Source organism: Bactrocera oleae, chromosome X (genome assembly GCF_042242935.1).
Source record: "Bactrocera oleae isolate idBacOlea1 chromosome X, idBacOlea1, whole genome shotgun sequence".
In the NCBI taxonomy this organism is placed as follows: Eukaryota; Metazoa; Arthropoda; class Insecta; order Diptera; family Tephritidae; genus Bactrocera; species Bactrocera oleae.
In genome coordinates, this window is record NC_091541.1 from 21,650,881 (window position 1) to 21,669,300 (window position 18,420).

An 18,420-nucleotide genomic window follows, 5' to 3' on the forward strand; every position below is an offset into this window, starting at 1 on the left:
TTCACTGTCAGTTGTACTTCTTCAACATTACGCCTTCGTCGCGATGATTGTAAGCAAGCGTTGAACGTGGAATAAAGGCAAGTGTCTGTCTGATCACCTGAAAGGAGTAACAGAGTGCCGCCAAAGAGGTTGTCGTTTTTATACCCTGAACAGGGTATATTAATTTTGCCACGAAGTTTGTAACACCCAGAAGGAAACGTCGGAGACCATATAAAGTATATATATAAATGATCACCGTGACGAGCTGAGTTGATTTACCCATGCCCGTCTGTCTGTCCGTCCGTCCGTCTGTCCGTCTGTATATACGCGAACTTTTCCCTAAGCTTTTGAGATATCGATCTGAAATTTTAAACACTTTTTTTTCTCCCCAAGAAGCTGCTCATTTGTCGGAACGGCCGATATCGGACCACTATAGCATATAGCTGCCATACTAACTGAACAATCGGAATCAAGTGTTTGTATGGGAAACTCTTTTATTTGACGAGGTATCTTCACGAAATTTGGCACGGATTATTAGTTAAGGCAACAATGTAATCTCCAAAGAAATTATTCAGATCGGATGACTATAGCATATAGCTGCCATACAAACTGAACAATCGGAATGAAGTGCTTGTATGGAAAACTCTTTCATTTGACGAGGTATCTTCACGAAATTTGGCATGTATTATTATTTAAAGCATTAATCTAATCTCCGAAGAAATTGTATGGATCGGCTGACTATAGCATATAGCTGCCATATTAACTGAACGATCGGAGTAAAGTGCTTGCATGGAACATTTTTTTATTTGACGAGGTATCTTCACGAAATTAGGCACGAGTTATTGCTTAAGGCAACAAATTATTCTCCACAGAAATTGGTCAGATCAGATCACCATACATCATGCCATACAAATTGAACGTTCGGAATCAAGTTCTTGTAAGGGGCCATTGTTTTTGTGAAGGGTATTATAGCTTCGGCGCAACCGAAGTTACCGTTTTTTCTTGTTTTTTATATCTTTCAATATCCTATCCAATGCCTCAAGCGCATGTTTGTGTGCCATAGTGCATATGTCCATGTTTTTATGTTGCGCACTGCATCTGGGTTATTTTGAATGATTAATGGCAGCTTAAATGCTAAATGAGCAGTTGTGCCTCCGTCTTATAAAGTTGGTGCAATCCCAGATGATGCAACGGTCAATGCGATGCCATTCTTTAATCGTATCTCAGGTAGCGAAATAATGAAGGTTTTGCCAGTTCCACCAGATGTATCCAAAAAACATGTCACCAGTACTACAAGTATAGCAAATAGTAGACGAATATGTTTTCCTGTGTTAATGTTACTACAGCAAGCATACTGCCCATGGATTGTCATCTTCTAGCAAGCTTAGTTCAAGACATGCTTCTTTATACATTGGATACTGTTGTCCATTTACTTTCTGTATTTATGTATGTATATCTTCAAATGAAAACGGTCCGGTAAAATTAACCGACAACAATCCCTGATAAAAGCACTCGGTCTGCCTTGAATTGACTGTATATACACGACCCAAATTAATTGATTTGAATAAACCAGGGCATATATCAACTGGGGTGTCTTGCTAGCGGGGCATCCACATTCTCGGTTGAGTCCATGTAAAATAACATGGTACTTTTGAATAGAGCAGTGTTTGTGCAAAGGCACCAAAAACATAGTTCATAGAATTATAAATGGAAACTATAGTACACTACAATTATCATTAATATAATATCATCTATCACCTAAAATTAATAATATTATATTCGATTGCCTTCTTGTAGATCTGGGTATGGAACAGAGTCATATAAAAATCGCGATAAAAAATCGGAGGTTGATCGTATGAGTGTGAAAATTTAGAATTGTATGTACAACAAGAAAAAATGTTGTAAAAAAACACAAATTAAAAAAACAATAATTTTTCGGGTGGACCACCCTAAACATTTACAGCTATCGGGGAAGCCGTTTCGAAGGAGTTTGGCAACAAACACCGTGACACGAGAATTTTATATATTAGATATATTATATTCTTGCGATCAGAAATAGATTGTTTGTCAAAATCTTTAAATTTAATATAAATTTAGTATAAATTAATAAAAACAATTATAAAGCATCAAATTTATTTGTGATGCGCGATTTCTCTATCACTGCTCATCGACTGCCGGTTTAATGCGTTTCAAAACATGATGCAATGCCACAAATATTTAGGATGCATTACAGAACATTAAACATTGACATATTTAGTGAAATTGTTAATCACTTTTTTACGGTGCGTCCCAGAAAAACTGCACTATTATCTTCATTAAAGAGAGCATGTAAAAATGTACAGTTTGATAATACTTAGTGTTAAAATGAGCTAAGCCTCAGTAAATAACCACACAACTCTACTTGGGGAACTGACGCACCCTAATAATGCCCACCACATACTCACTAATACACCACACCACACCACACAGGACAATACAATACACCACAACACCAGTAAGTTAACAATAGTAAACAAGTCAGTATCTTGAACTGCCAAAATTGCAACCTATGCAGTTTGGATTTCTGAATGAACGACAGCCGCAATTCAACACCTTGCAGTAGCCACCTACCGTGTGACCGGCGGATGTAACGCAATGCCTTACACAAGCTTAGGCGTCAGCAGAAACTTAGAAAAGCAGCGTCAATGGCAGTACCGGCGATAGTAATAGTAGGTCATAAATAAGAAAAATGTAATTTTAATAAAACAGTTTTAGAACGGAACTCAACTTGTGTTTATTTAAAATAACTGAATTCCATGGTAGTCGACAACACCGTCGCTACCACTCACAACGCACATAAATATTGAAACTACTTAAAGTAAAAGTAGTGATAATAAAAAAATAAATATTAATTAAATAGTTCGTGGGTAGTCGACAACACCTTCGCTACCGAATAAAGGAACAGCCTATATATAATAAAAATATAACTGACGCCCAACGTGAAGGCTCGTGAAAAGAGCTGTCAAAAAAAAAAATAATAATAACAAAACCCCATCGTTATTGTCCCGGTACATGAAATTCGTCGTTACAAGAAAAGTACTGAATTAGCAAATTGTCATTCCAACGTGGAAGAAAGATTACAAGCAACGTGCAAGAAAAAAGATATGAACCAAGGAGGAAGAAAGAAGATCACAATCAACGTAGAAGAAAGAAAATCTCAATATAATTATGTAAGTGAAACCCCTTTTCATATCATTATAAATATTCATATTCATTAATAAAAAATATAATTGCCAGCTTTGGTGCATTATAAATATTTTATATACGGTGTTGAATGTATTCTCTATTACGTATGTTAAAGCACACAACACGAAAATATTTAAATGTTTACTTTTTTCACATTATACGTAAATAGTTTGTTTTGTTGGTTATATTAAAAAATAAAAAAATTACCGATCCTACCTACCTCATTCATGATATTAAACTTACTTTATAAGTTAGTAATTTGTTAAAAACTTGAATACAATACAAATTTAAGTTCTTATATTGATTTGCGATTAAGACAGATTTATTGTACAAGAATGTTTATCAATAATTTTCAAAATTACTGGCTATAACATTTTCCTCTCTATGCGTATGAGTATTTTCACTGAACAAAGCAAATAGGTTTGTCACCTAAGGAATGTTTGTATCACCTAAAACTAATCGAGATAGATATGGAGTTATATATGTATATATATGATTAGGATAACAAATCGAGTTGAAATCCGATTGATGAAATGTGCTACTTATGTTCGGTGGCAACTAAGAAAACTCGGCGTTGCATATGATATTACCGAAATGTCTTTTTCGAGTTAAAAAAGTCGAATAATCGTTTATCTAATGTGCGAATTGAATTTCCTTCAATTTGATCATCTCATTTCACAAAGGGCTTTGCTTTCGAAACGTTACACCAGAATCGACAGTTTTGTTTATTTACTTTACCACTCACCATAACCATAAAAACCAGAACGACAATAAAATGGCAAAAGCGAACGAAAAGTTGCAATTAGAGAACAATTATTTTGATAATAAAATTTAATAATTTGTAAACGTTGTTCTTGCGTATATCTTTCCATGACACACACAAACATTAATGAATACAATGAAACACATCATGACATATTAGAAATGACTGAAACAACACTAAGAAATTATAGCATCCCTATTGATAAGTATGCTTTGATCAACACACAAGAAGCCTTTTATCCTGCAACTTGTTTAAAGTAGTTAAGAATTACACAGTTATAAGATATTGATAGAATAGCGGAACGAATAGCGGTTGAAGGAATTCTCTTGCAAAATTTGCTGGTAGGCATGTATGTATGTGATGCTTCACATACACCCTAACCACTGGGGGTTAAACGTTAAATGCAACCTTTTAAGAACTCCCATTAGAAGTTTCATTTCAATAACTGACACTTTAATTTTTTGGGCTATGTAATTGTAATTGAAAGAGGAATTAAGAGTTGTAGACAATAGAAGGTTACTTTATTTAAGTTAATAAATTTGTCTTTAGTAAAGTTAACAAATATGGTAAACATAGGTATATTAAATTACAATTATTGAAAGCTACAATATCTATACATAGTTCATATTTTTACTCCCAATTATTTATATTAAAAATAATCAAAGATAAATCCAAGCCACAAACATACAATAAATTCAAGCACTCAATTGGATACATCGCAGCTTCTTTGGCGTTGTATCTGTGAATTTATTCACTGAAGTCCACATTTTTTGCTTCCAAAATCGATCTTTCTGCTGGCCACTCAAGATATTTATATCGTATTTTGTGTGTACATTGGGAAATATGGTATATTGTCGATGAGAGTACATTTTCATGTACAGCTACTTTTCGATTGCCAATATCTAAGAATTGTTTTGAGAAAGTTTTGGCAGATGGATCTTGAAGCATATAAACGACCATGTTCACTGTCAGTTGTACTTTTTCAACATTACGCCACCGTCGCGATGATTTTAAGCAAGCGTTGAACGTTGAATAAAGGCAAGTGTCTGTCTGATCACCTGAAAGGAGTAACAGAGTGCCGCCAAATAGGTTGTCGTTGTTTTTTATATCTTTCAATATCCTATCCAATGCCTCAAGCGCATGTTTGTGTGCCATAGTGCATATGTCCATGTTATTATGTTGCGCACTGTATCTGGGTTATTTTGAATGATTAATGGCAGCTTAAATGCTAAATGAGCAGTTGTGCCTCCGTCTTATAAAGTTGGTGCAATGCCAGATGATGCAACGGTCAATGCGATGCCATTCTTTAATCGTATCTCAGGTAGCGAAATAATGAATGTTTTGCCAGTTCCACCAGATGTATCCAAAAAAACATGTCACCAGTACTACAAGTATAGCAAATAGTAGACGAATATGTTTTCCTGTGTTAATGTTACTACATACAGCAAGCATACTGCCCATGGATTGTCATCTTCTAGCAAGCTTAGTTCAAGACATGCTTCTTTATACATTGGATACTGTTGTCCATTTACTTTCTGTATTTATGTATGTATATCTTCAAATGAAAACGGTCCGGTAAAATTAACCGACAACAATCCCTGATAAAAGCACTCGGTCTGCCTTGAATTGACTGTATATACACGACCCAAATTAATTGATTTGAATAAACCAGGGCATATATCAACTGGGGTGTCTTGCTGACGGGGCATCCACATTCGCGGTTGAGTCCAGGTAAAATAACATGGTACTTTTAAATAGAGCAGTGTTTGTGCAAAGGCACCAAAAACATAGTTCATAGAACTATAAATGGAAACTATAGTACACTACAATTATTATTAATATAATATCATCTATCACCTAAAATTAATAATATATTCGATTGCCTTCTTGTAGATCTGGGTATGGAACAGAATCATATAAAAATCGCGATAAAAAATCGGAGGTTGATCGTATGAGTGTGAAAATTTAGAATTGTACGGACAACAAGAAAAAATGTTGTAAAAAAACACAAATTAAAAAAAAATAATTTTTTGGGTGGAGCACCCTAAACATTTACAGCTATCGGGGAAGCCGTTTCGAAGGAGTTTGGCAACAAACACCGTGACACGAGAATTTTATATATTAGATGTATTATATTCTTGCGATCAGAAATAGATTGTTTGTCAAAATCTTTAAATTTAATATAAATTTAGTATAAATTAATAAAAACAATTCATAAAAAACTGATCAATCTGACTTCGGCATCGTTGCATATGAAAATGTTATAAAGCATCAAATTTATTTGTGATGCGCGATTTCTCTATCACTGCTCATCGACTGCCGGTTTAATGCGTTTCAAAACATGGTGTAATGTCACATATATTTTGGATGCATTACAGAACATTATACTTTGACATATTTAGTGAAATTGTTAATCACTTTTTCACTGTGGGTCCCAGAAAAACTGCACTATTATCTTCATTAAAGAGAGCATGTAAAAATGTACAGTTTACTTAGTGTTTAAATGAGCTAAGCCTCAGTAAATAACCACAAAACTCTACTTGGGAGAAACTGACGCACCCTAATAATGCCCGCCACATACTCACTAATACACCACACAGGACAATACAATACACCACAACACCACCCGTGTACATCACCAGCTAACAAATGGGATGGTCCGCGCAGCTTTTTCACCTCATTCAATACGAACGCGATCCAGCGCGCTACCTTCTTTCGTTATCTACACGCGATGAAACAACGATTTTTTCCGTGTCTACTCAATCGGCAGCTCCACAAGAGATTTCGATATACATACCCGGATCCTCGCAGCCTTACTCGTCAACTTTACATTTCTTAATTTAATTACTAATGTATATAAGTTAACGACTCAAAAATTTCAAACGAAATTAATATTTTCGCAGCGTCTGGCGCTTTCACACGCGCATCGGAAGGGCAATAAGTTCAACGGACAGTTCGGACGAATTTGCTGACGCTATGTCTGCGCCACAACTTCTACTCACGTTGCAGTAACATGTGCAACTCTTTATTGTCTTCTTTGCTTTTCCTTTAAATAATTTTAAAGTTTCTTTCTAGTTTAGTCGTAAAGTACCACTCAATGAAGCGAGACGCTTCTTAAATAATAAAAAATAACATTTTATTTAATAAATAACTTTTTATTTAATTGGCGCCCAACGTTAAAAGGGTTTACGCGAAACAGTAAAATTTTTGAAATCGTGTACGCGTAAAGAACCTTGTGCTCGATCGTTGGATAGACCAAACCGGATCGGAAAATCAATTTTTCTGGAGTATCGAAGGCTCCTCGAGTCACCGGCTAGGACAAAAGAGGGAGAAGCGTCGATATCTACCGGACTTAATTTAATTAAAATTTAAGCGAAATACTTCGATTTAAGAAAAGCAGCAAATCAAATTTAATTAAAATTTAAGTGAAATACTTCGATTCAAGAAAAGCAGCAAATTAAATTTAATTAAAACTTAAGTGAAATACTTCGATTTAAGAAAGCAGCAAATACAAATGAAATATATCAACCTAAGAAAACATTTTACAACAAACAAGTCAAAAACTTACACACTGGTGAAATTTTATAATAAATAAAAATAAATAAATATAAAACATTCAAAACGTTTAAAAATACGCAACAAACAAACAAAAAGCAGCACAAAATTCAACAATAACAGTGCCCGTAACCCGAGAAGAAACATCAAAGTTCAGCTTTATTCACAACAACAACGGTACCCACAATCCAGAAGCGGCAACGACGTTCAGCACTATTCAACAGTGACAGCAAAGAGCAGCAGCAGAGTTCGGGAAAAATCAGAACAAAATGAAGTCCATATTATTACTGTAAGCGTATCATTTTTAAAATAAGATAATTCTTTTACTTTGCTTAGGTTAACAACAATATACTTAGGAAAATTTAGAATAAAAATTCAAAATTTTTTTTTCCAATTTTTAATAAAACTAATTAACTAATATATCACACCACGAAATTATTAAACATAATTATAAAAAAATAATAGTAGTAAATAAATAAAATAAAATAAGCAAAATGAATCCAAATAACTTGTAAGGCCACCAGTTATCCAAAATGTAAATCAGCCACCAGCCACCCCAAATGCCAACCAGTTAAACCCAGACATGGAAATAGCAATAAGTCAAGCAGTACGCTGAATTTGTTAAGCAGAATGTCAGGCCATAGTCCCAAATTTAGTAAATCCCAGGCAAAACATTTTTAGAGACCAGGAAATAGACGAAGCGCATAAAGCTAATCTAGGAGACTTAGACAAGGTCCCAGATGTAGTTAGATGCTTAAGAGAATTTTCTGGAGACCCGAAGGAATTCGCCTCGTGGAAAAAAAGCGTAGATCGCATCATAAAATTGTTCGATGCCACTAAAGGCACCCCCAAATATTTCGCAATATTGAACGTAATTAGAAATAAAATAGTAGGTCACGCAGACACCTCATTAGAGTCTTACAACACCCCCCTGAATTGGGAAGCCATTTCAATTTGCTTAGAGACACATTACGCGGATAAACGTGACTTAGGAACCTTAGAATATCAAATGTCAACACTCACCCAAGGCAGTCACACAATCGAACAATTTTATCAGGAAGTGTACGCACATTTAACCCTCATTCTTAACAAAATAGGTTGCATGAAAATAGGCCCGGAAGCCATGCAACTTATGACAGAAACGTATCGTAACAAAGCTTTAGATACTTTCATTAGAGGACTAAGAGGTGACTTACCCCGACTTTTGGGAACAAGAGAACCAACTGACCTTCCACAAGCTTTACATTTATGCCTTAAACTAGAGAACCAAAATTACAGAACTCAACAAATTAATAAAAACACACCCCCACACAATCCTAGACGAAATCAAAATAATGGACAGCCACAATTTTATCCACACTTAGCTCACTTCCCACAAAATCAATATAGGTATACACCCCAAACAAACTATAATCCTAGAAATCAACAGTATCCCTCCCAATCCCCATATAATCCTTTTAATCCACCGCAACAACAATTTCACAAACAACAAAACAACTACCCACCACAACAACAATTCCTTAGACAACAAAATAATTATCCGATACAACAGCAATATAACTTGCCACCACCAAGACCCTTTCAACCAAAACCCCCTACACCGATGGACGTAGACAGATCCTTGCAGACAGCAAGAGTTAACTACGTTAACAGACCACAAAACATGGGACAAGCGATACGTAGACAAGCCCCAGTCTCAAACCAACTCCACCAAACCCCGGCAAAATTTCAAAGAATTAACCAAATAGAGAGCACGGACGTGGACGAACAGCAACATCCTTTTGACGAGTACTACGCACCGATGACTAGTGAAGATGAAGAACTACAACCCATAAACAAATAGCTGGAAGGATACGACAAGGAAAAAAATAAAACAGCAAATTTCTCTGATATTCATTTTTTAGATTAAATCAATCCTCGCTGCCTTACTTTCAATGTAAAACAGTTGAGGGAAAGATTCTTAAATTTTTGATAGATACAGGTTCAAACAAAAATTATATTCAACCTTCTCTAGTTAAAAACCCAATACCTAATGAAAACCACTTTTACGCAGACTCAGTTGGAGGAAAAATTTCAATAACACACCATACAAACCTTAACCTTTTTGGAACTAAAATAGATCTTAAATTTTTCCTTTTGCCACAGTTGAAATCTTTTAACGGTATACTTGGTAATGATAGTTTGAAATTATTAAACGCAGTTATTTACACCACAAACAATTACATGTTTGTAAACAATTCTATAAAAGTTAAAATTCTACAACAGGAATCCCAATCTGTCAATATACTTGAACTCCGAATAAATCATTTACCGCAATCACAGGCAGAAAAACTCCAATCTCTTTGCGAAAATCACCCAAATCTTTTCACAGACCCTGACGAAAAACTCACATTTACGACTACAGTAAAAGCAGAAATAAAAACCACAACGGACAACCCAATTTATTCGCGATATTATCCATACCCAATGGCAATGAAGGACGAAGTAGAGAAGCAAATAAATGAATTATTAGACCAAGGCATAATAAGACAATCAAAGTCCCCATATAATTCACCAATATGGGTAGTGCCGAAAAAACTCGATGTCTCGAACGAAAAAAAGTATCGAATGGTAGTAGATTACAGAAAACTGAATTCTGTAACTATTCCCGATAGGTACCCAATCCCAGAAATAAATGAAGTTTTGGCGCAAATGCAAAAGCAGAAATTTTTCACGGTCTTAGACCTTAAAAGCGGATTCTACCAAATCCCACTTCTTCAAAAAGATATTCCTAAAACCGCATTTTCGGTAAACAACGGTAAATACGAATTTACTCGATTACCATTTGGGTTGAAAAACGCCCCTGCAATTTTCCAGAGAGCCTTAGATAACATTTTAAGAGATTTAATTGGAAAATGTTGCTACGTCTACATAATAATCTTTGGCGAAGATGAAGAAACGCACTTAAATAATATAAAAAAGGTGTTTGAAACGCTCGAAAAAGCGAATATGAAAGTTCAAATTAACAAGTGTGAATTTTTCAAAAACGAGGTTGAATACTTAGGCCTTATAGTATCCTCGGAAGGCATAAAAACTAATCCTAAAAAAGTCGAAGCGATTAAGAACTTTCCATATCCGAAAACTTTGAAAGACCTAAGGTCATTCTTAGGCATGTCCGGCTTCTACAGGCGATTCATTAAAGATTACGCCAAACTAGCCAAACCGCTCACCGCTCTTTTAAGAGGGGAGGAGGGACGTATGTCCAAAACTATGTCCGCCAAAACTCCAATAATTCTAAGTCCACAAGCCATTGAAGCATTCAATAAAATTAAAAGCACACTGACATCTTCCGAAGTAATGTTACAATACCCAGATTATAAAAAAGATTTTCACCTTACCACAGATGCATCCAATTTTGCTTTAGGTGCGGTATTGGAGCAAGACAAAAAAGAAATGCTCGCAATAGTATGGGCCCTGAAATCATTGAGAAATTACCTTTACGGTTCAGCAGCTATTAAAATTTACACAGATCACCAACCGTTAACATACGCACTAAGTAACAAAAACCCCAATAGCAAACTCAAAAGATGGAAAGCAATACTGGAGGAATACAATTATGAAATGAAATATAAACCAGGAAGCTCTAACGTAGTTGCAGACGCACTATCAAGACCGGCACAAGATATTCAGGTTAACTCCATGACTGTCACACAACACAGTGACAAAAGTTCTTCTCAAAATTTGATACCATTTACAGACGCCCCGATAAATGTTTTCAAAAACCAAATAATCCTCGAGAAAGGAGAACAGGCCTCTTACAATTTCAATATCATTTTTCCTACATATCACCGACATACAATTATAAAAGACGACTATGACAACGACACGCTAGTAAGCACCCTAAAAAAATGCCTAGATCCCTCGGTAACCAATGTCATAAAAACAGAGGACAGCATCCTCGGAAAAATTCAAGAACTATATCCCATTTACTTTTCACAATTTAAAATAAAATATTCCCGAAAAATAATTACAGATTTAGTCAATGAAATTGATCAAGAAAATGAAATTCTTGAAGAGCACAATCGCGCCCATAGAAATGCAAAGGAAAATAAGATTCAATTGTTAGAAAAATTCTACTTCCCTCGGATGAGTACAAAAATCAATAAGATAGTAAAACAATGTAAAGTGTGTAAACTAAATAAATACGAAAGGCATCCAGAAAACACTATACTACAAGCCACACCAATTCCAATGTATCCAGGTCATATTGTCCAAATAGACCTTTATCATACAAACAAAAAGGTAATATTAACTGCAATAGACAAATTTTCTAAATACGCAATGGCACGTATAGTAAATTCTAGGGCTACACAGGATATTAAAGGGCCATTAAGAGATATGCTAATGTCCTTTGGTATTCCAAAACAAATTGTAATAGATAATGAAAAGTCTCTAAATTCTGCTCCAATAACCCATATGCTACAGAACCAATATAATATAGAAATATTTAGAACTCCACCTTACATGAGTACGGTGAACGGACAGATAGAACGTTTTCATTCGACTTTATCAGAAATTATTCGCTGCGTCAAAGCAGAAAAGGTTCACGACTCATTCGACGATCTGCTGAATAGATCCATTTTCAAATATAATTATTCCATTCACTCGACAATAAATAGGAAACCAGTAGAAGTTTTTTTTTGAAGGACAGTAACAACTGATCCAATGCAATTGGAACAGGAACGCCAGGAAGTTGAAAAAAAATCTGATAGATAAACAAGAAAAGGATTTAGAATTTCATAACCAAAATAGAAAACTATTTAAAGAATTTCAGGAAGGGCAGACTATTTATGCAAAAATTAACAAACGGCTTGGAAACAAGCTCTCCCTCCGCTATCAGGAAGAAATCATTAAAAAAGACCAAGGAAACACAGTTTTAACTATGTCCGGAAAAATAATTCACAAATGCCACATTAAGTCTTAACTATTTCCAGATATTTTACCACCCTCTGCTACGGAGAGGTTCAGATTCTCGACTACACCAACGCACAAATAGTGACAATAGAGACTGGGACAGCTAAACTACAAACATCGACATTCAAGATAATTTACGTAATAAACTTGGAACAATACGAACCGATACTTTACGAAATAAAAAGGACCCTTATAGAAGACTTGACAGAACGAGACGAAAGTTACCCTTACCTAACTCACGAAATTAAAATTATCGAAGCCATCATACAAAGACTAAAACCTACTCGAACAAAAAGAGCCATTAATGAACTCGGCACCATATGGAAATGGGTTGCTGGATCACCCGATCACGATGATTTTCAAATAATTTCCGACAAAATAAATGATGTTCTAAGAAATAATAATAGGCAAGTAGTTATTAATAGATTAGTGGAAGAAAGAATCAATGAACTAATAAACAGAACTAACAAAATTACAAACATTATTAAATCTAATGAGCATATAAAAAAAGATTTATCGAAAGAATTAGAAAGAAAACTTAAGGTAATGAAAGAAGAAATAATAAATGTAGATTATGCAATTCAATGGGCGAAGGCTGGAATTATTAATTCATTCATTTTATCAGATCTAGAATTAAGAATAACTAAAGAATTTTTTGATGAACAAAATATGATATATGTAAACCTTTTAGAAGCCATCGAGTATGGAGATGTTAAAATAGCATCAAATGCATTAACTTTGATTTATATTATTAGCTTGCCAAAAACAAATGAAGAAAATTGTAAAAATTTACTAGTAAAAGCAGTAAGAAAGAACAATTCCATAATCAAGATTCCAAATAATAACATAATAGTATGTAAGAATGATGTATTAGAAATTATAAGCAAATGTAAAACGCTCAACGACGTATCAGTTTGTAAAGAAGGAAACTTTAAAAATATTTCAAATAGCGCATGTTTGCCAAAATTACTTCATGGACAATCTTCTGCTTGCACAATGACAAACGCACAACATATATCACAAATAGAAGAAATTAACCCAGGTATACTCCTACTAAATGCTTACAATGGGACTATAGAGATAGGAGAAAAGTTAGTTAACCAGGAGGGAACATTTTTAATAGAATTTCACAACGCTACCATTAAAGCCAACCAAAGAACTTACGAAAGTAGACAAATTTCTAAGGCTAAACCTTTACCTGCCATAATGCAACCAGGGAACATATCCTTAAGTTTTGAAGAGATCCTTTCACTCAAAATGCTGAAGGAATTACACAGTGTGAACACTGAAAAAATAAAGGCTTTGGGAACTAAATACGAGCTTAGTGTTTACAGCCTATCTGGAATCGTAATGCTACTTTTAATTATACTTACGATTAAAATAATCTTCAGAAGACGAACTAAATCATTTCCGGTAACAATAGTTATCGATAAGACCGAAAAGATTCCAGACATAACATCCAGTAAGCAGGATGGAATTTTAAAGACTTCAAACATTAGCCTGATGACAATGACCTCAGCGCACCTCAGTGAGGACACTGAGCTATTTAAAGGGGGAGGAGTTAACGACTCAAAAATTTCAAACGAAATTAATATTTTCGCTGCGCCTAGCACTTTCCCACGCGCACCGGTAGCGCAATAAGTTCAACGGACAGTTCGGACGAGTTTGCTGACGCTATGTCTGCACCACAACTTCTACTCACGTTGCAGTAACATGTGCAACTCTTTATTGTCTTCTTTGCTTTTCCTTTAAATAATTTTAAAGTTTCTTTCTAGTTTAGTCGTAAAGTACCACTCAATGAAGCGAGACGCTCCTTAAATAATAAAAAATAACATTTTATTTAATAAATAACTTTTTATTTAATTACTTCTTAAATAATAAAAAATAACATTTTATTTAATAAATAACTTTTTATTTAATTTATATTATGTATATTATATATCGTAATTTAGTGCACGAATAAATATAATATGTTAACATTTCATTTAAACAGTAATTGCCAGTTTTGGTGCATTATAAATATTTTATATACGGTGTTGAATGTATTCTCTATTACGTATGTTAAAGCACACAACACGAAAATATTTAAAAGTTTACTTTTTTCACATTATACGTATTTATTCGTTTCACTTTTCACTCACCTTTTTCACTTTAAAGTAAAAACACGGCGTGTATAAAAGGGGTAGCACGGGCGGAATATCTCGGACGTCTGATCGGGGCGATTCGCTGATGAGAAAAGGAGCCGTTTTGTCCTCTGTTAGCCCCTTTTGAAGGTTGAGTTGTGTAGAGTTGTGTGATGTGATGTGTATGTGTGGGTGTCTGTGGGGTGTGATGTCTGCGTGGTGTGATGGTGTGTGTTAGTGGGTGGAGTCTTCTTGTGGATCGTGTTGGTGTGGTGTGTTGGCGCTCAGTGGCGCGTATGGAGGGGGGAGGCGTAACTCATTTAGCCATCCCGGCCCCCCTAGGCGAATTTTAGCCTAGCAATCGCTGTAGTTGCTGCAGCGTAGCAACAACACTGCTGAGGCCAGTGGAGCGGCGGTATGTTGGCCTGGGCTGCCGACGCCGCGTTGATGCCTCCTGTCGCCTTGGTCTGGAGGGAGGTGGAGCCGCCTGTCTTCGGGGGCGATCCTGATGGCTGCTCTGCTGCGATCTACGGCTTGGGGCGAGTGGTCGCCCGACGGTCCGCTTTGGGGTGCGGTGCAGCATGGTGTGATGCTGTCTATTGCACAGTTGGCACAGCGTAAACGACGTACACTCCTGTGTCGTGTGGAGCGTAGCCAAACAGTTTAGGCAGTGCCCGTGCGCTTGGGCAACCTGCTGACGTTGTGGTGGCTGCATGCTTCGGAAAATGCTGCAGTGTTGCAGACGGTGTGTGCGTCGACACAGTGGGCATCGGCTGCGTTGCGGCACCGTTGCCGGTGCTGATGAAGGTGGTAGTGGTCGCGCGCCATTACGGGGAGCGGTTGCAGGGACGATTGCCGCTGCGGTTCGTGGTGTTGGAGCTGCCCCAGGGCGCGGCACATTCATGGCGGACCTCACAGCTGGCGTCGGTGTTGCTGCCATATCTACTTCCATATTGATCTGTATGAAGAAGTTGGAATGATTATACATTTGTGGCATGTAAATGTATGGCGAATGTGCCACGGTATGTGGCAGGAATGGATCGTCAATTTGATCGATCATTGCGGTTAGAATGGTTGGTTTATAACGGTTTTGTCGTTTGCGGGTTTATTGGTTAGTTATACGACTAATTCATTTGCGTCGCGGTAATATCAGCGGATTGTTTGTTATTTGCGGTTTTGTCATTAGATACGGTTGGCAGAAAACATAATTTCACGAGCGGTCTTGTCAGCGTTCCGCTTTGAGTACGGAGATCAACTACTCGTATATGACCGTCGGAACCGTAATATAGTTTTTCTATGCGGCCAAGCCGCCATTCTGTGGGGGCTTAAGTCGGGGAATGTAAAATTCCTGGCGGACCATATGTTGCATGAGGCGATGTTCGGCATGAAGCATTAATATGTGGATATAATTGATGAGTAGTGTGGCAAGTCGAGACTTCTCTGGAACAATTATGGGATGGCGTTCGTTATACGTTAGGCTTGAATTGGCAAGCCGACCATTCACACGAAGAAGACCTTTCGTGTCGAGGAATGGGTTTAGAACTAAGAGGGGACTTCTCTTGTCAATAGGTTTTGATTCTCTCAAAAGTGATATATCGCGGCTGAAGTAGCGCGCTTGCGTAGATGCGATAAGAGCGACCTTTGCTTTTTGTAAGTCTAGGTGCGTCACTGTATCGCATTGGGAGTGTAATGAAGTTACTCCCTGAAGTTTAATTTTGAGTCGCTCTATGAACTTGAGCATGTAAGCGATTACCCTGAGTGCTCGGGGATACGATGAAAATCGTTCGAGGATGTCAGTATCATCCACTGTTGTGTGAAAAGAGTCGATTTTTCGACTTTCTGGGGCAATTATATTGCGCATGGGCGATTGTGGCCAAGAATCGGGAGATTCTGTTAACCAACGGGGGCCATTCCACCAGAGGGTGGTGGTGGCAAGATGCAGGGGTTTGCATCCTCTTGTACCTAGATCAGCCGGATTGTCAGCACTGGCTACATGTCGCCACGTGGCTGATCCTACTAGGTCAAGGATTTGAGACGTTCGATTGGAAATATACGTCTTCCATGCATGTGGTGGTTTTTCTAACCAGGCGAGTACGATTTCAGAATCGGACCACAGATATAGTTTGTATTTTGCCATGTTTAAATGCATTCGCACCATGGATACTAGTTTGGCTAGTAGTAGCGCTCCACACAGTTCAAGTCGTGGCAGACTTATTGTTTTTAACGGAGCTACTTTTGCTTTTGCTACTAGTAAGTGGCATGTGGTCGCATTGTCGCTTTGTGCGCGAACATATATAGTTGCGCAATATGCCTTTTCAGAAGCGTCACAGAAGCCGTGTAGTTCGACTTTGTGCTCTGGGGCATAATTTACCCATCGTGGGATTTGTATCTGTGAGATATCATGTAGATTGCTCGCAAACTGGGACCACTTTTCTAAACGCAGTGGTTTTACTTGTTCGTCCCAGTCGGTACCATCTAACCATAATTCTTGTATTAGAATTTTGGCTTGTATCATAACTGGCGAAAGCCATCCTGCGGGGTCGAAAAGTTTCGCCACAGAGGATAGAATTTGCCGCTTTGTTATGGCAGATAATGCAGATATTGACTCTGTAGTGTATGAAAACTGGTCAGATATCGCATTACATTGGATCCCCAGAGTTTTTGTTGTACTTTCCTTTTCGAATTTAAGGAAATTAGTATCTAACAAATTTTCATGTGGTATATTTTTTAGAATATTAGGGTGGTTCGCCGTTATCTTTTTCAACGGAAACCCTGCGGTTTTGAGGGCTTGTATCACTTGTGATAGTGAATCGTATGCTTGCGGAAGACTGTGACTTCCAGACAAGATGTCGTCTACATACGTTTGTGTTTTTAACACCTGGGTTGCCAGAGGAAATTCTGACTTGGTGTTTTCTGCCAATTCGTGCAGTGTTCGAATGGCTAAATATGGAGCACAGTTGACGCCAAAGGTAACTGTTTTTAATTTATAGTCGCGGAGTGGACTATTGGGAGATTTTCGGAAAATAATTCGCTGAAAATCTTGATCGTCTTTATGTACGACTATTTGTCTATACATTTTTTCGACGTCTCCGTTAAATACGTATTTGAATATACGCCAATTTAATATGAGGAGCATTAAATCTGGTTGGAGCGTGGGTCCCGTAAATAGAATATCATTTAGGGAATTCCCCGAGCTGGTGGATCTTGATGCATTAAGGACAACTTAATTCAACCAATATTTATTCGTTTCACTTTTCACTCACCTTTTTCACTTTAAAGTAAAAACACGGCGTGTATAAAAGGGGTAGCACGGGCGGAATATCTCGGACGTCTGATCGGGGCGATTCGCTGATGAGAAAAGGACAACTCTTACTTTAGTTGTTTTTTTGTCTGGCTTTACTACTGCGTGATGAGGCAAGTAAAATGAATAATATTTGCCATTTACGATTTTTTCGCATGGGCTTACTTCCTCCATGTGGTCTAAATGGAGGTATTCTTCCAACACGCCATCGTATTCTGGCTTAAGCTCACCTTTTTTAAGTAAGTTTTTTTCCATACTTAAAAACTGCTGCATAGCAGAGGTGCGAGAGTGACCTAAGGCGATTGTGTTGGGAAATTGTTGTTTTAGTGGTAGTCGTACGACATACCGACCATTATCTGATCTAGTAGTTGTGGCTTTGTAAAAGTCTTCACAATACTGATCTTCAGGGGTTGCGATTGATATGGGGGGGAGCTCTTCTAACTCCCAAAATTTCTTTAATTGTGAATTGAGGTATTCGTTTGAGATTTCCTCAACCTGAGTAGTCATGGTTGTAACTGGTT

At 36.9% G+C, this 18,420-nt stretch overlaps 1 protein-coding gene across 1 annotated transcript; it reads right to left on the bottom strand.

The window, feature by feature from the left end:
- Positions 1-14,860: 14,860 nt before the first annotated feature.
- Positions 14,861-15,909, bottom strand: LOC138855662 (uncharacterized). Its single transcript, XM_070112692.1, has one exon. It carries the CDS (start codon positions 15,656-15,658, stop codon positions 14,948-14,950), a length of 711 nt encoding a protein of 236 aa, XP_069968793.1. The 5' UTR covers positions 15,659-15,909; the 3' UTR covers positions 14,861-14,947.
- Between the last annotated feature and the right edge of the window lie 2,511 nt (positions 15,910-18,420).

Excerpts from the sequence above, each read along its gene's own strand:
- LOC138855662 (XM_070112692.1), bottom strand. The coding sequence starts at position 15,658 with ATGATCGATCAAATTGACGATCCATTCCTGCCACATACCGTGGCACAT.